The following is a 20,913-nucleotide window of genomic DNA, read 5'->3' on the forward strand; positions in this document are numbered from 1 at the left end:
CACCAGGCCTTCACAGCAGGCATGTCTCTATATCATACATACTTTACACTCTCATTTCCTTCCCTCCCCTCCCTCTTTTTCCTCTGATTCCTCTCTTCTCTATAGCTTTTGCTTGGTGTGTTTTTCCTTCCCCTCCTTAGTCATATTTCAGCAGTTTTTCTTTTCTTCTAGTCTGGAACCTATTGACAACAATCACATCAGTTTCTCTCCTTTGTCCTCATCACGTTCTTGTCATAAACATCCTCCAGCCTCAGAGAACTTGTAACGTCACATCCCCATCCATCTCTCCGTCCATGTTTCCAACCCCCCAGCTGTGGCAGTGATAGATGGAATGGCTAGAGGCTCAGCACCCTGAACCCTTCCCTGCTGCTCTGCAGCCTGCTCTACTGATATGCACAGCCATGCAGCAAATCAGCCCCAGCTGAACCTGGCTCCACACTGGGGCTCTGTTACCATGAACATGGCATTCACTGCCTTGAAGCTGTCAGCTTGATACCTGGGGTGACGTTAGAGGGATGGAAAGAGATGTAGATTAAACATAGTTGCTCCAAAGCAGATGTACATCACACACTGGGCAGGACACATGCCACTAATTCAAACAGTGGCTTGGCGCAGCTCACTTGTTTGCTGAGGGCAACCTGCTGTCATCATTTCTTTGCTGGAATATGTTATGACATATGTCTAGATGCTTATGATCAATCATAACATTATTTTTGAATTATGTTAAATTTCAACTTATGAAAAACACTCACAGTGCTGTTATTCAGCAAAAAAACTGAAAGGTCATTGGGCGGGGGGGGATTCTTGTTTTTGGAATCTATTAATTTTACCTGATCTGCTGTCAGTGTCAAGTACACATGGATGAAAGTCAATCTCAGTGAAAAGGCATTCTAGACATCCTATTGAGGTTAACCTCTTTAGCAAAGATGATCATAATGATTTATGTACATTTTACTGTTTTTAATTAAATTGTTTTTTTATTTGTGAGTATTTATGATAGCACTTGTGCAAAGATAATGGAAGCTAGAATTATAATGACAGGTTTTAGCTGCCATGTAATACTGCAATGCCATGCCAAAGGCACTGAGGGGATGTTCCTCTAGATTGCACTGACCAGGAGCGAAGCTGGCAAGGTCAGGCAATCACACTTGAATAAATTGGCAATGGCTAAATGGTTTTATAAGCAAGGTGTAAATTAATGAAGTGGTATTTTAGCATGTCCTGTTATGGCCAAGGTGACTCCACCAATGCTCTGATAAGAATTATGCCAACATCTCCCAAAGAATAAATAATGCGTACTTCGTATTTCTGTCTTGCCTTTGTGCGTGTGCATGTGTATATCCATACATAGATCCACGCTCAGATAAATTCACTAAGGATGCAACTCACTGGAGTGCTGATTAGTGGATAGATATGCTCAACATTCACTGAATCCAGTGACTCAAATTTGCGCTGTTTTTCTTTGGCAATTACTGTTAGTAAGTCAAGCAAATCTCATGAAATTTTTACAGATTCTTTATATACAAATAAAAAAAGGTTGACTTCCTGATAATTTTCATTGTATACTTGTCAAAAAATTAAAAAAGAATGAAACAGTGGCACTGTGGTTAGCACTGTTGTCACACAGCAAGAAGGCCTGTGTTTGAATCCACCTTGGCTGTAATCTTTCTGTGTGGAGTTTGCATGTTCACCCCATGTCTGCGTGGGTTCCCTCCCACAGTACAAAGACATGCAGTTAGTGGGGTTAGGTTAATGGTAATTCTAAATTGGCCATAGGTGTGAATGTGAGTGTGAATGGTTGTTTGTCTCTCTGTGTGGGCCCTGCGACAGACTGGCGACCTGTACAGGGTGTACCCTGCCTCTCACCCTATGACAGCTGGGACAGGCTCCCCCAGGGCCCTGAACAGGATAAGCGGAAGAGAATGGATGGATGAAAAATTAAAGCAAAAACATAAAATTTCTGGTTTTGTGTGCCTGAAAATATTTGTTTAGGGTTGCAACTTACTATTATTTTTATCCTATGCTTTTTATCCTAATAATGTCCAAACACATTTTCAAGAATCATAGATTTTTCATTAGGTTATGTGCCAAAGTGCCAAAAAACATAAAATTAAAAAAATAAAATTAAAATTAAAAACAGGCAAATGCTCAAAAATTGGCTTAGATAACAAACTGAATAACTAATAGATGAAAAATAATTATCTTTAGTTAACTAATTACTGCCACTTATAATATCACATAAGACAGAAAATACTTAAAATAAAAAATATTGAAAGGCAGGAATTGGATTCCCATTACTGATTGAAAAATGGCTTGAAGAATCAAGCTTCATTAAACACTGTTAGCTTTATTTTCTAAAAACTGAGTAATTGCTTCCAATCAAACACGCAGCATGTCATATTAAATAATAATTTATAAGACAAAATTATTAGCGCATCCTGTTAATCGCTCTTTCAGTTGACTCGCTGTCCCTAAATTTTATAAATGAACAATTCTTTGTTACTGCATATGTTAAAGTTAAAGCTCCTCATTTTAATCCCAAACATGTTCATGGATGAACACATATCAGAGAAGACTAATCCCCTGCCCCACAATGTTGTATGTACACTGAGTTCTGCAGCATAAGCACAGGCAAAGTTTGGGAGTTAAACTCTGCTTCTTGCGTGCAAACACAAAGCGCATCAGTCATGGCTGGGTGTTTTGGGAATTGCCCAGGCCCCACAGCGGGATCACAGATGGTGGCTCAGTTGAAATGCTGGATAATCATCCTCCACGTGGAAAAAAAAAAAAAATGTAATGATGTAATAGGAACTGAAACAAAAGGAAAAAAATAAAATGTGTCCACTGGCAGCATACAGACAGTGAGGTGCCTGCTCGTGTCATAGACCTCATCACCTTGTTGACATCATGTGATCTCCTTTGGTTTTGGGTAGGGAATCCTCTTTCCTAGTCTTCACGTGGATATGTATTGTGATCTGTGAGAGCTCAACCTATTGGTCCACAGAGCAACTGAGGCCTAATTTATTAAAATCCAGCTCCAATGAGCAGGATTTTATCCAGTCATCAAAAAAAATAAATAAATTCTCAGATTACTGCTTTTAGACTATCCCACTGGTAATTAGCATAACTTACCTTGAAACAACAAAACATTAAAGATTTGTGCACGTACATCATTCCAAGCAGTTTCTTAAAGGATTATGAACATTCAATATAATGGAAATCATGTAAAACCAGTGTTCTTTTAAATTTCCGGTATTTAATATTATGTGTCCCACTGTAGGACTCTTACCTTCTCTTGGTACTGCCTACGTGAGGAGTCCAGTGACTGGATTAGAGCTGTAGCATGGCCGACAAACATAGCGTAGCACGTGGCACCTACAATCATACTCAGCATAGTCACCCACAAGTCAGACATGCTGACTGGTGCCCGGGCACCGTACCCGATGCACAGCATGTGGCTCATGGCTTTGAAGAGGGCATAGGAGTACTGCTTACCCCAAGAAACGTTCTGTAAGAGGCAGAGGGAAAGAGAAAGGAGTGGAGAAACAGAGAGGGGTTGGGGGGAGTTACTGCCAAGCAAGGTGAGGAAGAAAGGCTCCTCAGCAGATAAAAATGGAACAACACACTTTCCTTTGATGGATCACCAACACTCATCCGACATACTCTGCATGCCTCTGAACCTTATGCGTTTACTGAATGAATTACCTTTCTACCTTTTTACCTTTTCTCTCTGCCTGGACCTGCCTGGCCTTGGTCATTTTTCTGTTAATCAAAGGATGGAAAGCAGTTCATGGTTGCGAAAGCTAAAAAAATTATGGTATTTATTCTTTTCACACATAACAGGATTGTCTTCTGTGCCTTTAACTATCCAGTAATATATTATATAAGGGGTGTGGCGCAATACTTTTGTCCATATAGTGTATCTTGATTTGTCTTCATGATGCCCCTGTTATTCAATAATGTGCCCAACAGGATTTTTGAGGAGCCACCTTATTTCGACTAAGTTGTTTGACCTTTTTGGATGCTGTGGACTGGGAAAAAAAGTTCAGACGCACAGGCTTTAAAAGTCCATCATTAGTTTTAGAAAATATGGTCTGTAAACCTGATGATATGTAAAGATGGTCCATTGGGCATTGATACTTTAAAGGTCTTTCTCACAATCTCTGCCAGTCAAGTAAGTTTTATAAAATCTTTTTGCAGATTCAGAGGGTCCATGCTGCACAGGGTTAATACTGAGGAAAATAATTCTCAGGGAATAAAGACACTTTATCTTGTTCCTAGGACAAATATGGGGTCAAAGAGTTTATGATTGTAATCAGTTTGCTTGCCTTTTGTGGTGAGACAGTCAACCACCATTTATTATTGCTTTCTGCTCCTTCCATGGATGTGTGGCTGCATATAACCACCGTAATGTCCTGATAATCTGTATAAACATATCTGCATATGCATACTGTATGTAGATGTTTGTAGGGTAAGGGACTAGATTTTTGGTACTAGAAGCTTTCTGGTTTCAGTTTGTAGTTTGTAGTTGACCAATCCTCTTTGAGGAGGCTTTGGTGTTATGCAGGTAAACAGTCTATGTGGAGAGCAAAAGGTGCATCAGCTATTGTCTTTTTTGTTTTGTTTTTAAATCACCATTTGCAAATAAGACCAGCTTAACTGGAACTAGTAGCCTGGATATCTACAGCTTGGACCACATCTGCTGTTGCCCCTGGGTTGATAGTCACTGGCCATTCCTTTTGGAAAGTGTTTTTTTTTTACCATGAAATCTCATTAGGAGCCACTTTCTACAGAGACTTGTGTAGAACCTCTTAAATTTTGATTATCCACATTATCAGGTAGTATCACAATATATGCACAAAGCTCGAAAGGCCTTTCATTTTCATTTCAGATTTCCCACATTTCTGTTTTTCCTGCTTTTTATAGTCTCAGCATGTCTAATGTGAAAGTATTCCTTTTCCCTCGGGGAACGTGCAAAATCTCTAGTGGGCAACTGAACGAGCCCATTGCAGCTACAGTATATCTGTGAAACTCAGTAAGCCACTATCTGGAGATAAATGTGACAGGCTCCCGGTACAAGGCTTGTGCCCACAGCCAAATTGCTGACACTTTGAAAAGCTTCACCTCCTGCAAAGAAAAAGTGCTGAGGAAGCGCTCCATGCGCAATACCTGTCACCCGCAACAGAACAGCTAATGACAGAAATAGGAAACCTCCCAAAAAAAAATTAAGGTAATCGCTGTATTTTCCATCAGCTGGCTCAGACCTTTGTGCCGCATGTAGAACGTGTCATCATGCCCATAGTGTCTCCTTTTGCCATGACATTCCCTGTTCTGCTTGAGTCCACACTGTTCATCAACTGGGAATTAGTAAATGAGCACATTTATAGCAAATCATTAGCCCTGGATGACTCATCAGTTCTTATCTCAGTGCTGATTAGTTGTTTCCTCCAGAACTGATTACAGGATTTGTTATTAATTTCAGTTTGTTTCAGTTTGGTAACAGGCTAATTTATGTGTCCTGGAAATAAATAAAAAAAATTAAAAGGATGGATGGTGTGTGTTAAGTCATCAAAAATACTACCTTTAGGGTCAAATGTTCAAATAATCACAACCATCCATCCATCCATCCTCTTAACTCCTTACCCCATTAAGGGATGTAGGAGGCTGGTGCCCATCCCAGCTAACATAGGGCAAAAGCTGTGACAGGTCAGCCTGCCATGACAGGGCTCATAGCTTTCATTGTATTGGAAATATCTGCAGCTACTATTTTAGCACAAGTAGTCCTCCACTGCAGCGCACCACACATATACACAGAATAATGTATTTCCACACAGAGAACAAAGTCAGCCAACCATATACCTGGAACTAATGCAGTTTGGGTCCTAGATGTTCTTTCACACATGCACATTTCACATGGTGGGTGACTGTTTATTCAGCAACAATGGGCTGTGTTTGTGTTGACATATTTGTATGCATGAAAAAACAAAGACATGGTTTTGCCAGATGATATCACAAAAGCTGGAATGACTCACTGCACCTTTTGCTGTTTTTCCCCTGTTTGAATTTGTCACGCAAATAAATGGCTCCAACAAAGAAATCTCTGCAGGGCTCTGGAGTGTAGGTCATTAAGGGCTTGGGGACTGACCTCACAATTTGTGTCCGTTCAGCTTCACTGTCCATCCCTTAATCAAAGTTTGTACTGAATCCTCTCCAAACTAGCAGCTGCATCATTTAGAAATATTGCATCCACCTGCCTGCATTAACCTGCCTACCTAATCAAAAACAGCAGTTTGAAACAGCAGTCTATCAAATTTAACACACAGTTAATTAACAGTCACACAAACAAGAATGACCTGCAGACAATTTATAAAATGACTCTAGAAGCTTTTTCTCCAGTGAAGGAAAGCTCTGGAAACAGTGTAAAGCTGTGAATATTGTTGACATGGTGTGGAAACCAGTGCATAATTTATTCACCATAAGCGATTACTGTGACCAATACCAAGAAAAACAAAACCAGAGGTCTGGTTAAATGAGGCAAACTTGGCTGTCTGTGTACAGAAAACTGACCAGCTGAGCTCACATTTATTATATCATGAGGTACTACATCTGGGAATATTCTTCCTCCCACAGTCCAAAGAAATATAATACTGTGCAAATAAAACCCTGGCATTCAAAAGTGGCATTACATTTATTACACGGTTACTTTGTTGGATATAGTAATAAAGGTAAACTGTTGGTAAGTTGCATTTGACAATGATTGTTTTGAAAAGAAACAGCCGTCTGTTTAAGCATGCCTCACATTACCAACTTTAGTGATTCCTACTTCCCACTGTTTTTTTTTTTTTCATCTGAAACAGACTGATGGAGACTGAATTGCTCAGAAGCAGCAAAACTCTGGATTGATATTTTACTGTAACATTAAAGCGGTGCTGATAGTAGCTGCGTGCTTGAGGCACTGCAGGTTATGCAGCCTGTTATGGAGGATTACAGCAAGCGGAACTGATCATCATTCTCATTTCCAACTGCCCATTGTGAGATTTGACATATGGGAGACACAAATGCAAAATATGCAAAGGCAGTTTTACCTGACAGAGACGGAGAGAATATTCTCTGCTAACAAATCGAGCAAAGCCCACAAGTTAATTCAGGCAGTCAGCTTCAGCTCAACTGCGTCACACACATTCCTCACTCTCCTCGTGTCATATAGCAAACACAACCTGCCAATTTGCTGGTCTGTCTAAGCTGCAAAATTTCTCCCTCTGAAGTCTCAGCGTTGTTGCTGCCCTGCTTCACTGTCTGCTGTTTCAACCCCTCCGTTACCCCAGAATCTACCTCGTAAGCTCCTGGAGAGTGTTTACTTATCACATCTCTATACATGACATATTTATGGGAAGTGATGAGCTCAAAGCCCAGACACCAAACTCTTTTATACTCTGCTGCTGTGATAAATAATATCAAATATGAGCTGTCTCACTGAATTGATATTATAATGTCTGCAAAGTGGATTTTACAGGAGCTCTCTATTGAACACAACAAAATCAGCAGCAGTACTGCTTTTCACTTCACTGTTCTTCACTCACTGCTGTTCCTCAGTTTGATTGCTTAAATTTGCATTTTGGCTGCCATCACAGCATGTGACTCACAGTTCTGGGGCAGTGCATTATGATTACAGCAGGCACTCATGCTTAGCACCTATTGGATTTTTTTATTGTTTATTTTTTGTCTGATTAGGATGGTCTAAAAGGACAGATGTAGACATGCATGTTTTTTTCTAGTACATGAAGAGTGATGAGAACTAGAAATCTCCAAGGCTGGTTCTTTGCTGTATGGGCTTCCTTTGGGAAGCGTGAGTCATTGCACTCTCAGGGAAGAAAATGCAGTTTTTACTGTCTTCCTATAGTTTACAACATACAGCCCCCTTGATCTTGATAGATTTGGCCAACACAGCAAATGCTTTCAATTCTTCTAGCATTATTCTAAATATAATTAAGCTCTGTTTTTGCAGCAAAACAAGTGACATCAGACACTGCATATTCATCTTTCAGCAGCCCTGTAGAACAGCAGATTGGGTTCAGACTTCATTATCACACACATTAAAGCAAATCCCCTTCCACACCATTGTTTAAGCACCAGCAACTTCAAAGTTTCTATAATTCAACTGTGCCAGGTTGTTTGACAGTGTGCTTGTGCATTTTAACCACTTGCTAGAATTTTAATTCATTAGTCACAGAATCAACAGTCCTCTCACACAAGATGAAACTGGTTATGTGACCAGGAAGGCAGCTGGTGATTCAGCATTATCCTCGTGTTCAGTGCGACCCAGAGGCTTTAGTTGTTGTTGATACTGACAAACTATGAGACTAACAGGATGTAATGCCTTGCTGCAAAGAACAGAATTTCTCAAAAACACTCATAGGACAAATAACAGCAATTAAACTTATGTCTCATCTGTATTCCCACAGGTTCACACTGATACCTTGTTTCACTGCAGCATAAATTACACTTATCAGAGTGCGTAGTTAGACTTGGTTGCCCTGTAAAGACATTTTAATGTTATACTTTTATTTTCATTTTTCATTTCACATAAATTGCTCCTTCGTGTGCGCTTATGCAAGTCTACAGAGAAAATAAGCGAATGAGCAAATTTGCCTTAACTGATTACTTTAATCACTGATTAACTCTCTAAACCTGACAAGCAGTCCCTGCATGGAAAAAAAAAAACAAAACATGTGATGCGCAATATTCATTTTCCAATTGCATAATCAAACTACAAGCTGTTCTCCCTGGGAGCGTACAGAAGGCGCGGCAGCCTTTAAACGCAGATGACAGAGCAAAGGGATGTTCAGGCCTGCATGGACACCAAAAAGCACGCCCAATGATTTATCTCAGTGTGAGAGTTGATGATACTTTATTGATCTCACAATGGGGAAATTACAGTTAACAATGAGTTGTGGATCTCATTGTGATTGTCTCATGACCTGTAGCAGCACTAATGGACTTAACCTGCCTAGGATCTCTATAGAAGTTTTCTTTTTTTTAATTTTTTTTTTATGCATTGGCATCAGCAACATGGCCAGAGGCATATCTTCAGCTTCATCTGTGCATCCCTCTGTTTGTCCCTTGCTTGTAAATTATTATCACTTCAAAATTTTCCTCAAATTTGGCATATGTTTAATGTTTAATGTTTAATTCAGTTCAACCAATTAGATATCTGGTAGTCAAGGGTGAAGGTCACTGTGACCAAAAAAAACGTGTTTTAACCATGAAGCCAACCAATTTGCATGTTGATGATGACCATGATGTACATCAGGTCAAGTGCTTTGGAGACAAAGCTAGAGGCATGTTTGAGATTGTTTAGCCATGTGCAGAGGAGGGATAGTGGATATACTGGACAAAGGATGCTGAATATGGAGCTTCCAGGCAAGAAGAAAAGAGGAAGACCTCAGAAAAGATACGTGGAAGGAGGATATGTAGAGGGTTGGTGTGACAGAGGAGAATGCTAGGGATAGGGTAAGATGGAGATGATCTGCTGTGGTGGCCCCTAAAGGTAGCATCCAAAAGAAGAAATAGAAGTTTATTATATAAAGAAAAGGTCAAAGATCAAGTCCGGACAATCGTGGCTCTAAACTGGAACTTGACTGGTTGGCAGCAGCACACCTGCAGTATTTCTCTTGGCAGAGGTCTTCTCTGGGGTTGTTAAGTTGCTTTGTTCATTCTCAATTTTATGATAGAACACATAATGTCAGTAAAAAGTCAAAAATGTCCATTCCCAGAAACTATTCTACAAAGGTATTTCTGGCTGTTCCATTACTTCCCAAGCGATTGCCACAGCAGATGGATGATCTGTGTGTTTGACACCGGACGACCTTCCTAAAGCAACTCTCCCATTTATCTGAGCTTTTCACCAGCACTAAGAGTACCCAAGTGATGCCCATAGGTTGGGGTTGAATTACATCCTGATCTCAAACTAGGGATCCTTCATGTGTAAGGTGAATGTTTTAACCACTACACCACGGAGCCACTAATTCAGGTTACTAACTACTTATTTACTATAAGTCAAAAAAGCATTTAAATATCTGAAATTGAAGAATGAAATATTTGGCATTCTTGCTTTAAAATGGGAACTGTTAGCCAATTGTCAGAATAGTTTCCATGTTTAATTATATCAGCTGTTGTGATTTTCCAGCCTCGGTAGAGCTTTGAGTGAACGTTTACAATTGCAGCTCCTGAAGAGATGTGAATTTTCTTTGTCCTTTCAAAGAAGTAACCTATTTTATAATTGAAAATGGAAAAACTGCCTACACTAAGCTCTTCTCACAAAAAAACTTTGTTTTAAACATCCCACAACAGCCTCTGAAAGCTCAGCAGCTGTAGTCGTCGTACCCTCTCACAAGCTTGATTAAAACCTCCTAGCGGTTGACAAATAGCGCACAATACTTTCAGCTAACCAAACATGGTTACCCGAGAGAGCCAAAAAAACAAGCTGTTCACACAAGGACTGAAGCAGTCTTGAATTTTCCTTCCATAAACCCAATGTGTATATTGAAGGGAAGCGTGATGCAAGATAAAGGGGGGTGGGGGGTGAGGGGTAAAATGTCTCATTAATTCATAAACTCAGGACTGAGCGTGCCTTTTGGAAGTGACTCATTCAGGGAGGTTGGGAAGAAATGGATGGAAATGAAGTGGGTGGTCCATGGATGAAAGGAGCCAGGAAGGGCAACTGATACTGAAGGGCAGTTGTGCATGGTTAGCCAGGCGTTTCTGTCTTCTTTTTTTTTTCTCTTTTCGCTTATGTCTACCTACTGTACAGTATATCTGCCTGTCTGTTAGCCTCTAAATCTCTCTGAGACTTGAGTCCTCAGCAGGCCACTGCTCAGCTGTCTGTCTCTTGATATGAGCTTGGCCAGGAACAGTAAGCACACATACACTCACAAATGCTCCAGCACACGCATCTTTAAGCTGTACAACAGCCTATCGAATGCCACAGCCCACCACCTTCCAACCTGAGCCAACATAATGACAGCAGCATTATCTTGTTTGGTGATTAAGTAAATGCAGCCTCCAAAGAGTAAGAAGCTACTCTCAGACCATTAGTCAAAAAGATAACAGACCTACACTGTGCAGTGCACCACTCAGCAGTATCTGCAGCCCTTGTTGCTCTCACTCTTCTACTCACAGCTGGAGACTGAAAGTACAGAGCCCACAACAGAACAAATATGATGTAATATGACTTGAAAGTTATCCTTTCTGGCCAAATACACCTCAAAGACAAACCTTCTGATGGCAACATTCAACTGTATTACGTATTTATACCTGCAGTAAACGCCATAAACAGAAGGAAAGATATCTTATCCTGATTTTTAACTTGTGAACGCTAATGCACTGTGATGGTGTGAGAAGAGGAATCCCACATGCGAGCTGGCCTTATCACTTTGGATTTGCCAGACAGCAGTCAGTGCACAGGCCTGCACTTCTGCACAGATCCACAGGGAAGAGAATCCACAAATTGCTCATTCTGCCACATCACCATCAGTAACACTATGCTAGCTGCTCATGAGCAGATATCCTACAGTACCACTGGCTTAAACAGATTTTGCCTCCAAAATGTCTCGTGGTTATTTTTTTGTGCATTTTTTTTTTAGGATTACTTATGTACAACCCACACGTAAAATGGAGAAGAAATGACTACAAAAGAAATCCAAAAAAGAATGCATTTTGAAATTAAAATCAAATGTACTTCCATTGTTTAAAGTTCCTTATGGCTTTCTGTTACTGGCATGTGCTCAGCTGTCCTTTCTAAAATTTCAACATTCATAGCCTTGTTATTTGTTATTAAATTTGATACAAAGTAACAATGTGTTCAACTCATAATCATTGTAGGGTGTAAAGCACCTTGAGGTGACTGCTTGCTGTGATTTGGCGCTATATAAATAAAATTGAATTGAACTGAAGTCTGAATCATTAACATGCATGTGGCGCCTGGTCTTAGTTAAATGTAAAAGCAAGCAGTACTGGTACTCACTGATAAACACCTATACTCCTTAATGTTTTTTAAAGGGCAAAATGAATGCATTTCAGCTGCAAATATGCATCATTATTTACAGACAAATACATGTTTCATGACCCCCAAACTAGATTTGCAAATTTGTATGAAGATTTTTAAGTAATGTGCAGTACTGTGCAGTCAAGAGCACCCCTCATTTCTTCATATTTTGCTTCCTGGGAGCCAGACTTATTTGTAACTTTTAAAAGTGGTCTTGACCAATAATTCTCCAAGCTTTCTGAAGGCTGTTTAAAGTTCATCTTTGGACATTGGCTGCTTTTTCACTTATTTTCAGTCCAGTCCTTCTACCTGACCATTTTCGGATGATTTTTTGTTGTTGTTGTTGTTTGATTGCTAAGCCGCTTAACACTGACCTATGAATCATTCAAACATAAAAAAGGCAGGAGGATGTCAGGAGAGAGGTACAACAGTGAGTGTCTATAACCATCTGTAAAACACAGTGGAGTACAGAGCCAACAATCATGGTTTGGGGCTGCATACCAGTGGTATTGGGGATCTTCTCAAAATCGATGGAATTATGAACACAGAAAAGCACAGTCACATTTTCATCCTCCATGTAATGCTATGTAGAAAGCATTTGATTGGAAATGGCTTCATTTTTCAGCACGACAATGATCCCAAATACAGTGCTAATGTACTAAAACATACAACACTATCAGCCATAGATTGGTCTCCCCAGAGCCCAGACCTTGAAGTACTGCAGGATCATCTTGACAGAGAACAGAATCAAAGGCAGCTAACATCCAAAGAAGCTTGGAGACTGAAGACTAAAAGACATTACAAGAAAGCTGCCTAAGAGTTCAGGCTGTGTTGAAAAATAAAGGTAGTCAAATCATATATTTAGTTTCAAGCTCATTAGAATTGCACAGACTCTATATACTGTATTTCCATGTATGTTTATGTGTTTCAACAGATTGCTCCACCTACCCTATTTCCCATTTTCCTAGAAAATTATAAGCAAATGATGGGTGGCTCAATACATTTGCACAGCACAGTTTTGTATAGTGGTCATAAATGTAATTTCCAATTCACCATCAAGTAGGTAAAGGGTAAAATAAATGTACAAAGCCACCTTTGCAGTGTTTTAGCTACATAGAGTACAAATAGTAGTTTCATCTTATCTTGGAGAGAGGATTTAGAGTCATAACAACTCACCCACAGGCTTCCAGCACTGATTTATGCCTTCTTTGTTTTAGAGGCAATTTTTGCAGTCTGCAGCTATAGCCACACAGGGGGCAAGAAATTAGGCTTGTACACCAGCTCCCTTTGATATTGATTTGCATAGAAGAAGGGGGATGTATCTGCTTTAGTCTCAGTAAGAGCAGCAACACGCAGTGTACATGCAAGGAGATGTTTATCATTAAGCTTCATGGTGACAAGCAATTATGAATCCAGAGTGTTGCTGTATAAAAAGAAGTTTAAAAATCTGGGTTACTGAGGAGCTGTTTGCCTGTAGTTACCATTAACAAGGACGAATTGTGACAGTTCTGTGGGAAATTACATCAGTGCAAATTCCTTTGGTGCAAACAGAGATGGATAATGTCTGTTTGGATGAATAACACATGTTAGCTGGTATCGAACGCACTTGGGCAACTCATTGCCTCAAAGTAAAGATGAGAGTTGTGATGATGAGAAAAGCTGACATTTGCACCTCCAGTCTAATGCCTCTGAACAGTTTGTGTGCTCAGGGAGCACAGAAATATTTGTCGCAGAAAGAGGGAGAGAAGGAAAAAGAGCTCCGCAGGGGACTATTTACAATCAGTTTTGCCCAGGAGGTCCGCACATGCTCACATCAGTCTGAGACGAGCAACCACATTCCGCTTGACCTCAACTCAAGAGCGGGAGAGAGAGGAAGAAGGATACAGAAAAAGTCCAAATGAGGGGACAGTCCCCAAAGAAATCAAACATAAGCTGTGTTGACACTGTCCAGTTGTCCAGCTGTCTACTGTACACATGGGACACGACAGCTTACATTTTTCATACGTTGATACACACAACCTCAAAGATTATGTCAGTATAGACTTTCAAATGAAAAATGATGTGATACTTTTTCCATGATCAAATAGACAATAGAAAAAGATCTTATATTACCAAATAATAGAAATGAACCAATAAGAACTGGCCAGTTTTAACAAAGCTTTGCATGCGTACGCTTCCAATCATTATTTTTATCAGCAGACCTATAAATCTGTCACATATTAGCCTGTTTTTTCCCATCTCTATTCATTTAAACTGCAACGCAGATCACTGTGGAGAATAGCTGCCCTTTTAGCCAACATGTAAAATCCCTTCTTTTACCTGTAAGTGTGAAATTTTAGTGAGTTAAAATGGTATTAGCATCTAACATGATCGTGTGTTGTCATGTTAACAGAGATGCACTACAACCAGATCAAAGTAGTTTTTGATCAGGCGGCGCTATAGTAAGATATTCAAAAAAACCTGACAAACTTTGAATTACAGCAGCGGCAATGTGCAGAGGCAGGAGGCAAGACCTGACCTCCCTAAGGGGCCCCACCTGTCTCCACTCACTTCAGTTGCAAGTGGCGTGCATGATTCTGTTTAAACAAACCTAATGACAACAATGAGAGTCACTCAGTGAAAATGAAGAGTAGCCTAGTTTTCGTTCTGGGAGTGAAAAAAAAAAAAGACAGCAAGACAGGCGTGAGTGGAGCAGATAGCAATAATAAATATAAAACTAAATCACTAAATGCTGCTAGTCGAGCCCTAACTGTGGAAGAGAGAGACACCTGAATGACAAAACTTCAGCTAGCACCACATTGTTTCTTTTGTTCACTTTGAGATATAAAATAAGTTAACTTAGCTAGCACAGCAGCCTAGTGTGAGCTCTGCTGGGTGTGACCGAGGTACACATGCAGTGGTTTTGCTGGTGTCAGATTATAATATAATGGTGATAAACACTTGTTGGAGGTGCCCACTGTGAATTTGTGCTTGGGGCCCCAGCAGACCCTAGAATCGCCATTCAATCTACTGATACGTTCATGGTCAGTTTCAAGTCTATTTGTAATACAGCATGATGTTTATTTTTGTAAATTATGGGCTCAATTTAGCAACCTTGTGATCTCAAAATGATCTCTTCCCTGTCTGTGATATCCGTATCATAGACACAGGAATGGTCTTCTGTTCATTAGAAACTGTTTAGCTCAGTAGGAGAGGTGTGAGACTCTAAAAGAAGAGGAAGTGGGCTTGAGTCACACTGAAAATGAGGTGTTGCTTTGTATTCTTACTATGGAGAAACTTTTTTTTTTTCATTTTGTTTATTTTGTTTTCCACTAATTAATATAGAGATAGTAATAATATTTCTTGGACACAAACTAACAACGACATTTAGGTGACATTAAAGATGTCACTGGTTCAACCAGTTTGTGTTGACATTATGACATTATGGCCAAACATCTTGGGTTTGGTCTCACCTGTCCAAAAGGACATTGTTTCAGAAGTATGGTTTGTTCAGATGCAACTTTGCAAACCGGGGCCATATGGCTATGTTCTTTTTAGAGGAAAGAAGCTTTCTCCTGGATGATCAATTAAACAAGTGCATTTCCTGGCTGCTACCTATCTAGTGAGGCAGTAAGGGTGTACTAAGTTTTTCACAGGACTGTATATAAAGTCTGTGGCTGATATTTAACACCAAAGACACCTAATTGCTAGCAACAAAGATTTTGGAAATATGCATTGTTTTACTTTGCTACGTTTTTTTCTTTTTTTTTTTTTACAGTTGATTGCCTCATTTCTATTATCATTCTCTCTGTAATACTCTAATGTAAGTTGTGTGTGCAATTAAAATATGTGTGTCTCTATTTCCATAGTTTCTACATAGATTACACAGCTGAGAATGCTGTACATTTTCTGGGCCGTGTACAGGTGTACTATTAGCATGATGTAGCAAGTGTATCTTCAGAAAAAAAAAAAAAAAAACAAGCTGGACATATTTCACAATGAGTCCTTTTTAAGGTTTTAGCTAGCTACAGCTGATCACATCTGCTCATTACAGTTTTGATTTAAAACATTACATTATAAAACTGCTCTTGGTATATACAGTAATGGGATAGTTTAAGCTTCTATAGCAACTAAAGGAAATGGGTTTTGGCAGATATCAAACAGGAAGCCAGCTATACAGCTTATATACAGGATTAACATCCAAAAATAACAAACAAAGGAGAAGAGTGTGTAATACTTACAACCATACCATTTAGGGACACCCAGCAGTCAGGGGGGAAGTCTTGCAGCAGAGGCACCAGATACTGGAGACAGCCATCCCAGTGACACAGAAGCAGCATCATACCTATCAAATTAAATATTCTTACCACTGCACTAGCCAGGTCATAGGTCATATGGAAAATCTGCCAAAGAGAGAGATAGAAGAAAGGAAAGACAGAGACCTCAGTTAGACCTCATCAGCATCTGCTTTGTTGTGTGAAAGCATTTACTCAAATTCTGACATTCATACATCAAAACCAAGTGCAGTGTCATGAAGAAATATAAATTTTAGCAGTCAATACACACAGTGATCCGGATTTAGATCTGTAAGAGTCTCTGAAACATTTCATGCACTGGTTTTTTAGGGATACAAAAGATTAAAAAAAGATTAAAAATACTTAAAACGCTCACAAAAGTACAAAGTCACCTTTGAAGCTGAGGGCACAGTGTGCCTGTCTGGCCTCCAAAGAATTTGGTTGCCACAGTGTGCTAGTGTGTGTGTGTGTGTGTGCGTACGTGCGTGCGTGTATCTCTGCACTCACAGATGCTGAGCTCTTCATAATTGAACATGGCTGCTTTCCAAATTAAACTGACCAGTAGAGGAGACACATACCGCTAGAGTAGGTAGCACAGAGCAAGCGAGGTGAATGATGAGGGGAAGTGCAAACCTCTGGAATAATTAGCCCGTGAGTGTGTTTCAATGCTGTGAGCTGGAAAAGGTGTTGGTGCTGGTGTAGCTATTTAATCAGAGCCGGAAAGTTTCAGAATAGAAAGTCATCAGCGGGGTGAGTAAGCACGTCTGCAGCGCAAAACGGTTTCATTTATGTTGGATCTGGCCGAAGAGAATTGACTCACGCCTGGTTGGCTGTGGCTTTAATTCAGAGTTCCTCATTAGCATGAGAATCCCATTACTTATTTCCAGGTTAGTTATTCCATAATCTTCCTCACACCGTATCTCAATCCCTCCCCCCCCAAAAAAAAGTTAAATATGGAAATGCATTGCTTCGTTTTGCATAATAAACCTGCCCCATTTGCCGTTTTCTGGAAATGAAAGACTTCAGGTAATTAATATCTATTTTAAGTTGATGTCTTTCCATTCCTCATAAATTACCCATTCTGCTTATTATAAATGTAAATGCAATTTAATCCCTTCACGACATTATCAAACTCTTTAACTTTTTGTATTGGGGGTTTCCTTCTTTTTGAATTTATTACTGATAAACATTTTGAAATGCTGCAAGAAATAAAAGGTTCCAGGTAAGTGTACCAGTGTCTTTTACTCTATATTTAACACCTTGTTCATTTACTGCCTTTTTCTTTCCTTTTGTGCACCCAAGAATTAAAAAAAAAAAAAAAAAAGAATGTTACTGCATAAAATTCAATCCCTCTTCTATCAGAGTAAAGTTCTTCTACAAAATAAGAGCTGATAGAGCATGGACTTCAGGCTGTGCTGATATGTACCAGTTTTGCCATTTTGTATGCAAAATCAGCTCTTAAAGCCCCACCAAAGCCCAGGTGTTTTAAAAGCTCTTTTAATCTTCATCTCTCCACCCCGGTCTATTGTGACTGCCCTGTAACCTTTCTGCACAAAGGACAGTTTCCACACACAGAACAGAGGAGAGAACAAGCAGCTGAGCTGATGCTCAGATCCCTCTATGGTTCAACTCATCCACAGGGAGATACAGTGCACTGCCCTGAAAGGCTAAAATTAGCCAGTAGCTTACAGGACGGCTGTCTCAATGCACCCAGTGTCTCTTCTCCTGCCTATATCCGTACTCTTATTTTAGCAGAACCCTCTCCCCCTCTGTTATGCATGCATGCATATTTACATACAGTCTGATGACATAATAAGAAAGAACAACAGACAGAGCATAAAGTAGCCATGAAGTGATAAAGGTATCTATTTCTGGAGGTACATGCTCCTGGAGGACTGCAACAAGACAAGAAAACAGGAAGTAGTGGGTCCTGTTTGAATTGCAAATGACTCATACCAGGGAGAAATAGGAAAAGATTCATCACTCATCTATACGTTCCTTCTTCAACTAATGCATAATCAAGCGCACACATTTTTGGGGTAAATTTTTTATCATGTGTGAGGGTTGCAGAGAGGTCTTACAAATTCCCAGGGACCGTCTCACTTTGCTGGGAAGCCTCTGTGACCTTTGGGTCACACTGACTCACAGAGACCAGAGAGGAAAGCAGTATATACTCATTAACACAGTGCAGAATTTGTTTGGGTTTGCATTTCAGTGGCATCATTTTGAAAAGCCTGCAAGCAGGAGGAGGTAGCCACGAGGCAGTAGTTTTTTTAATAGGGTTTTAAAGAAGAGGCTGCAGGTGTAGATCACTAGTCAGGTCAGAGGATTACAAAGGATAACCCTCACTGTGATGTGCCGTCATGTAAGGATAAATTTTAACTATTTGAAACCGTGAGGTGGTTCGCTGAAGTGCAGTCTACTAATACAAATGCAGTGTGTCCATGTTGCATTTACAGATTGTTTCTCATAATTAAAAGAAAACAGTTGTATACCTTCTCTCTGTATATTTCAAAAAAGCAATTGTGGCAGGACAGCCACTTTCTTGTGCTAATCAATTGGTTTATCTCACAGTAAGGCCTCTAAGAAAAAAATAAATTATATTAAACTGGGTAATGGAAGGAAGGCAGAGAGTATAGGTCTAGATTTAAGTCTGTCTGACTCAGGCTGGCAAAGAAAAAACACAACTTGCAAAGCTTTCATGTAACAGACCGCTGATGTCATGCTCAGGATGTATGTCACAACTAAAAATCATAGACTTCAGCTTGCAAATGTGCACATATTCGATCATCCATCAGCAACGTTTTGTTCCGTGCAGTCAGCAATGTGTCCGAGTATCCCATTGTTGGAGAGGAGTGAGTAATATATGCAGTGTTCTGTTCAAAGTTTACTGTGAGGGAAATCAATCCAGATCTAAAAATAAAAGCACCAGAGTTTTGATAACAGTTAAGCCTTTTTACTAAATTGGACAAGTAAAAAAAAACAAAACTGATTACTGTTGAGGGCTTTACTTAGCAAAGCTTGTATAAAATGAGTTATAAAACATAGTATATAAGCTTGAAAGACAAGAATAATTTGTAACTTCTCATTGTGCCAAGAAGCAAAGTGATCATTTTACTAAACTGTTTAAAAACTATAAGACTGCAACATTAGCATTATCAAATACTTCAAGTCTTGTCAGAGCAGCCTTTTAAAAAATCAACATTTCTTCTGGAAAGCTACTCTTAATCTTAATCTACCAGCGAGTAAAGCGTCATTACAGATTTTTGGCTTGTTTGCCATTTAAGAGATGTTGTTTTTCACAGATATTCGGAGCCTAGATTTGTTTGCTTTACCAGCCATTCTTTTTTTATGTTTGTCTTTTGCCTGTCTCGCTCTGCTCTTTTCTCCCTCCCCTTACCCTCAACCGCTCATGGATGGCAGCTGGCTGCCCCTCCCTGAGTCTGGTCCTACTGGAGGCTTCTTCCTGTTTAAAAGGGAGTTTTTCCTTACAACTGTTGCCAAGTGCTTGCTCACAGGGGGTCATCTGATTGTTGAGGTTTTCTCTCTATTATTGCAGGGCCTTTACCTTACAATATAAAATGCCTTGAGGTGACTGTTGTTGTTATTTGGCACTATATCAATAAAATTTCACTGAATTGAAAATTTTTTGAAAAATGTTGCTTCAATAGCAGCATTAATAAAAGCTTTAACTGTGCTCTGTGAGCAAAGACTGACAGTTTATGCAGTTCAGTGGTGGTGAATTGCCAGAGATAAACATTTGAAACTCATTTTAGACTTCATTTGATGTCATCTGATTTCATTTTTAGCAACTATAAAGTTTTCGTAAACTGCATGACTGCATAAAGGTGGTGCTGACAGAGAGCCAAAAGCACAACCAATGCTCTCATCTGGCTTTGGTAAAATATAGGCTTAGAATTAAATGCATCGAGCTTAAATTTGACTGGGGATTAGGGCATAGGTCAGCATAATCCTGTAATACATTGGAGACAAACAGCCAAGATGTGATATGATAGTGATACAAAGTCACACGCTAGTTGTGTCAAGCCAGTAGGTTACTCACACAGTTGGTCTTTCCATCCATTTGACAGTTCGGTAGAACAGAGTAGAGAAAATTTAAAAACTTGGCAGGTATGTGTTTATGTAAGGTAGCATACCAATGCATAATACTGCAGGGATTAAAACTTAAATCAATGCTGCCCACAAGGTATGACATGGAGAGTTCTTGTTTACACAACTGTAACCTGTCAGGTTGATGTATGCACTGTAGGCATTTTGAATCCTATATGCAGAGAAAAGAGCACGCAAGAGAATTACTCATCATCAAGCTGTGGGCCTGAAACACGCAATTACAAACTGTTCTTTATGCATCTTCAAATCGGACATGAGTGACCTCTGTCTGAGGTTAGTGAGGATTAGCATGGGACTAATTTGAGGAGATTAAATCCACCACTGGCTATTAGATTGAAGGATAACAAAACTGCTTCCAGGAAAATCTGGAATTCTCCTGCTTAGCACCATCTTGTAAATCTCCTGCTGGATCTCTTTTGGTTTTGCTTAATCACAAAATTACAGTTGAACTTGGATTTGAAAAAT

General features: G+C 39.6%; 1 protein-coding gene across 1 annotated transcript in view; it reads right to left on the minus strand.

Moving 5' to 3' along the window:
• The window catches only part of hcn1 (hyperpolarization activated cyclic nucleotide-gated potassium channel 1), a 76,165-nt gene that overhangs the window by 26,320 nt on the left and 28,932 nt on the right, over positions 1–20,913 (minus strand). Inside the window, exons 3-4 of the mRNA XM_030742969.1 lie at positions 16,264–16,425; positions 3,290–3,508 (exon numbers count right to left, since the gene is read on the minus strand). Coding sequence (XP_030598829.1) covers positions 3,290–3,508; positions 16,264–16,425 — 381 coding nt within the window. The remainder of the gene's footprint in view (positions 1–3,289; positions 3,509–16,263; positions 16,426–20,913) is intronic.

The sequence above is a fragment of the Archocentrus centrarchus genome, chromosome 12 (assembly GCF_007364275.1).
Source record: "Archocentrus centrarchus isolate MPI-CPG fArcCen1 chromosome 12, fArcCen1, whole genome shotgun sequence".
Taxonomy (NCBI): Eukaryota; Metazoa; Chordata; class Actinopteri; order Cichliformes; family Cichlidae; genus Archocentrus; species Archocentrus centrarchus.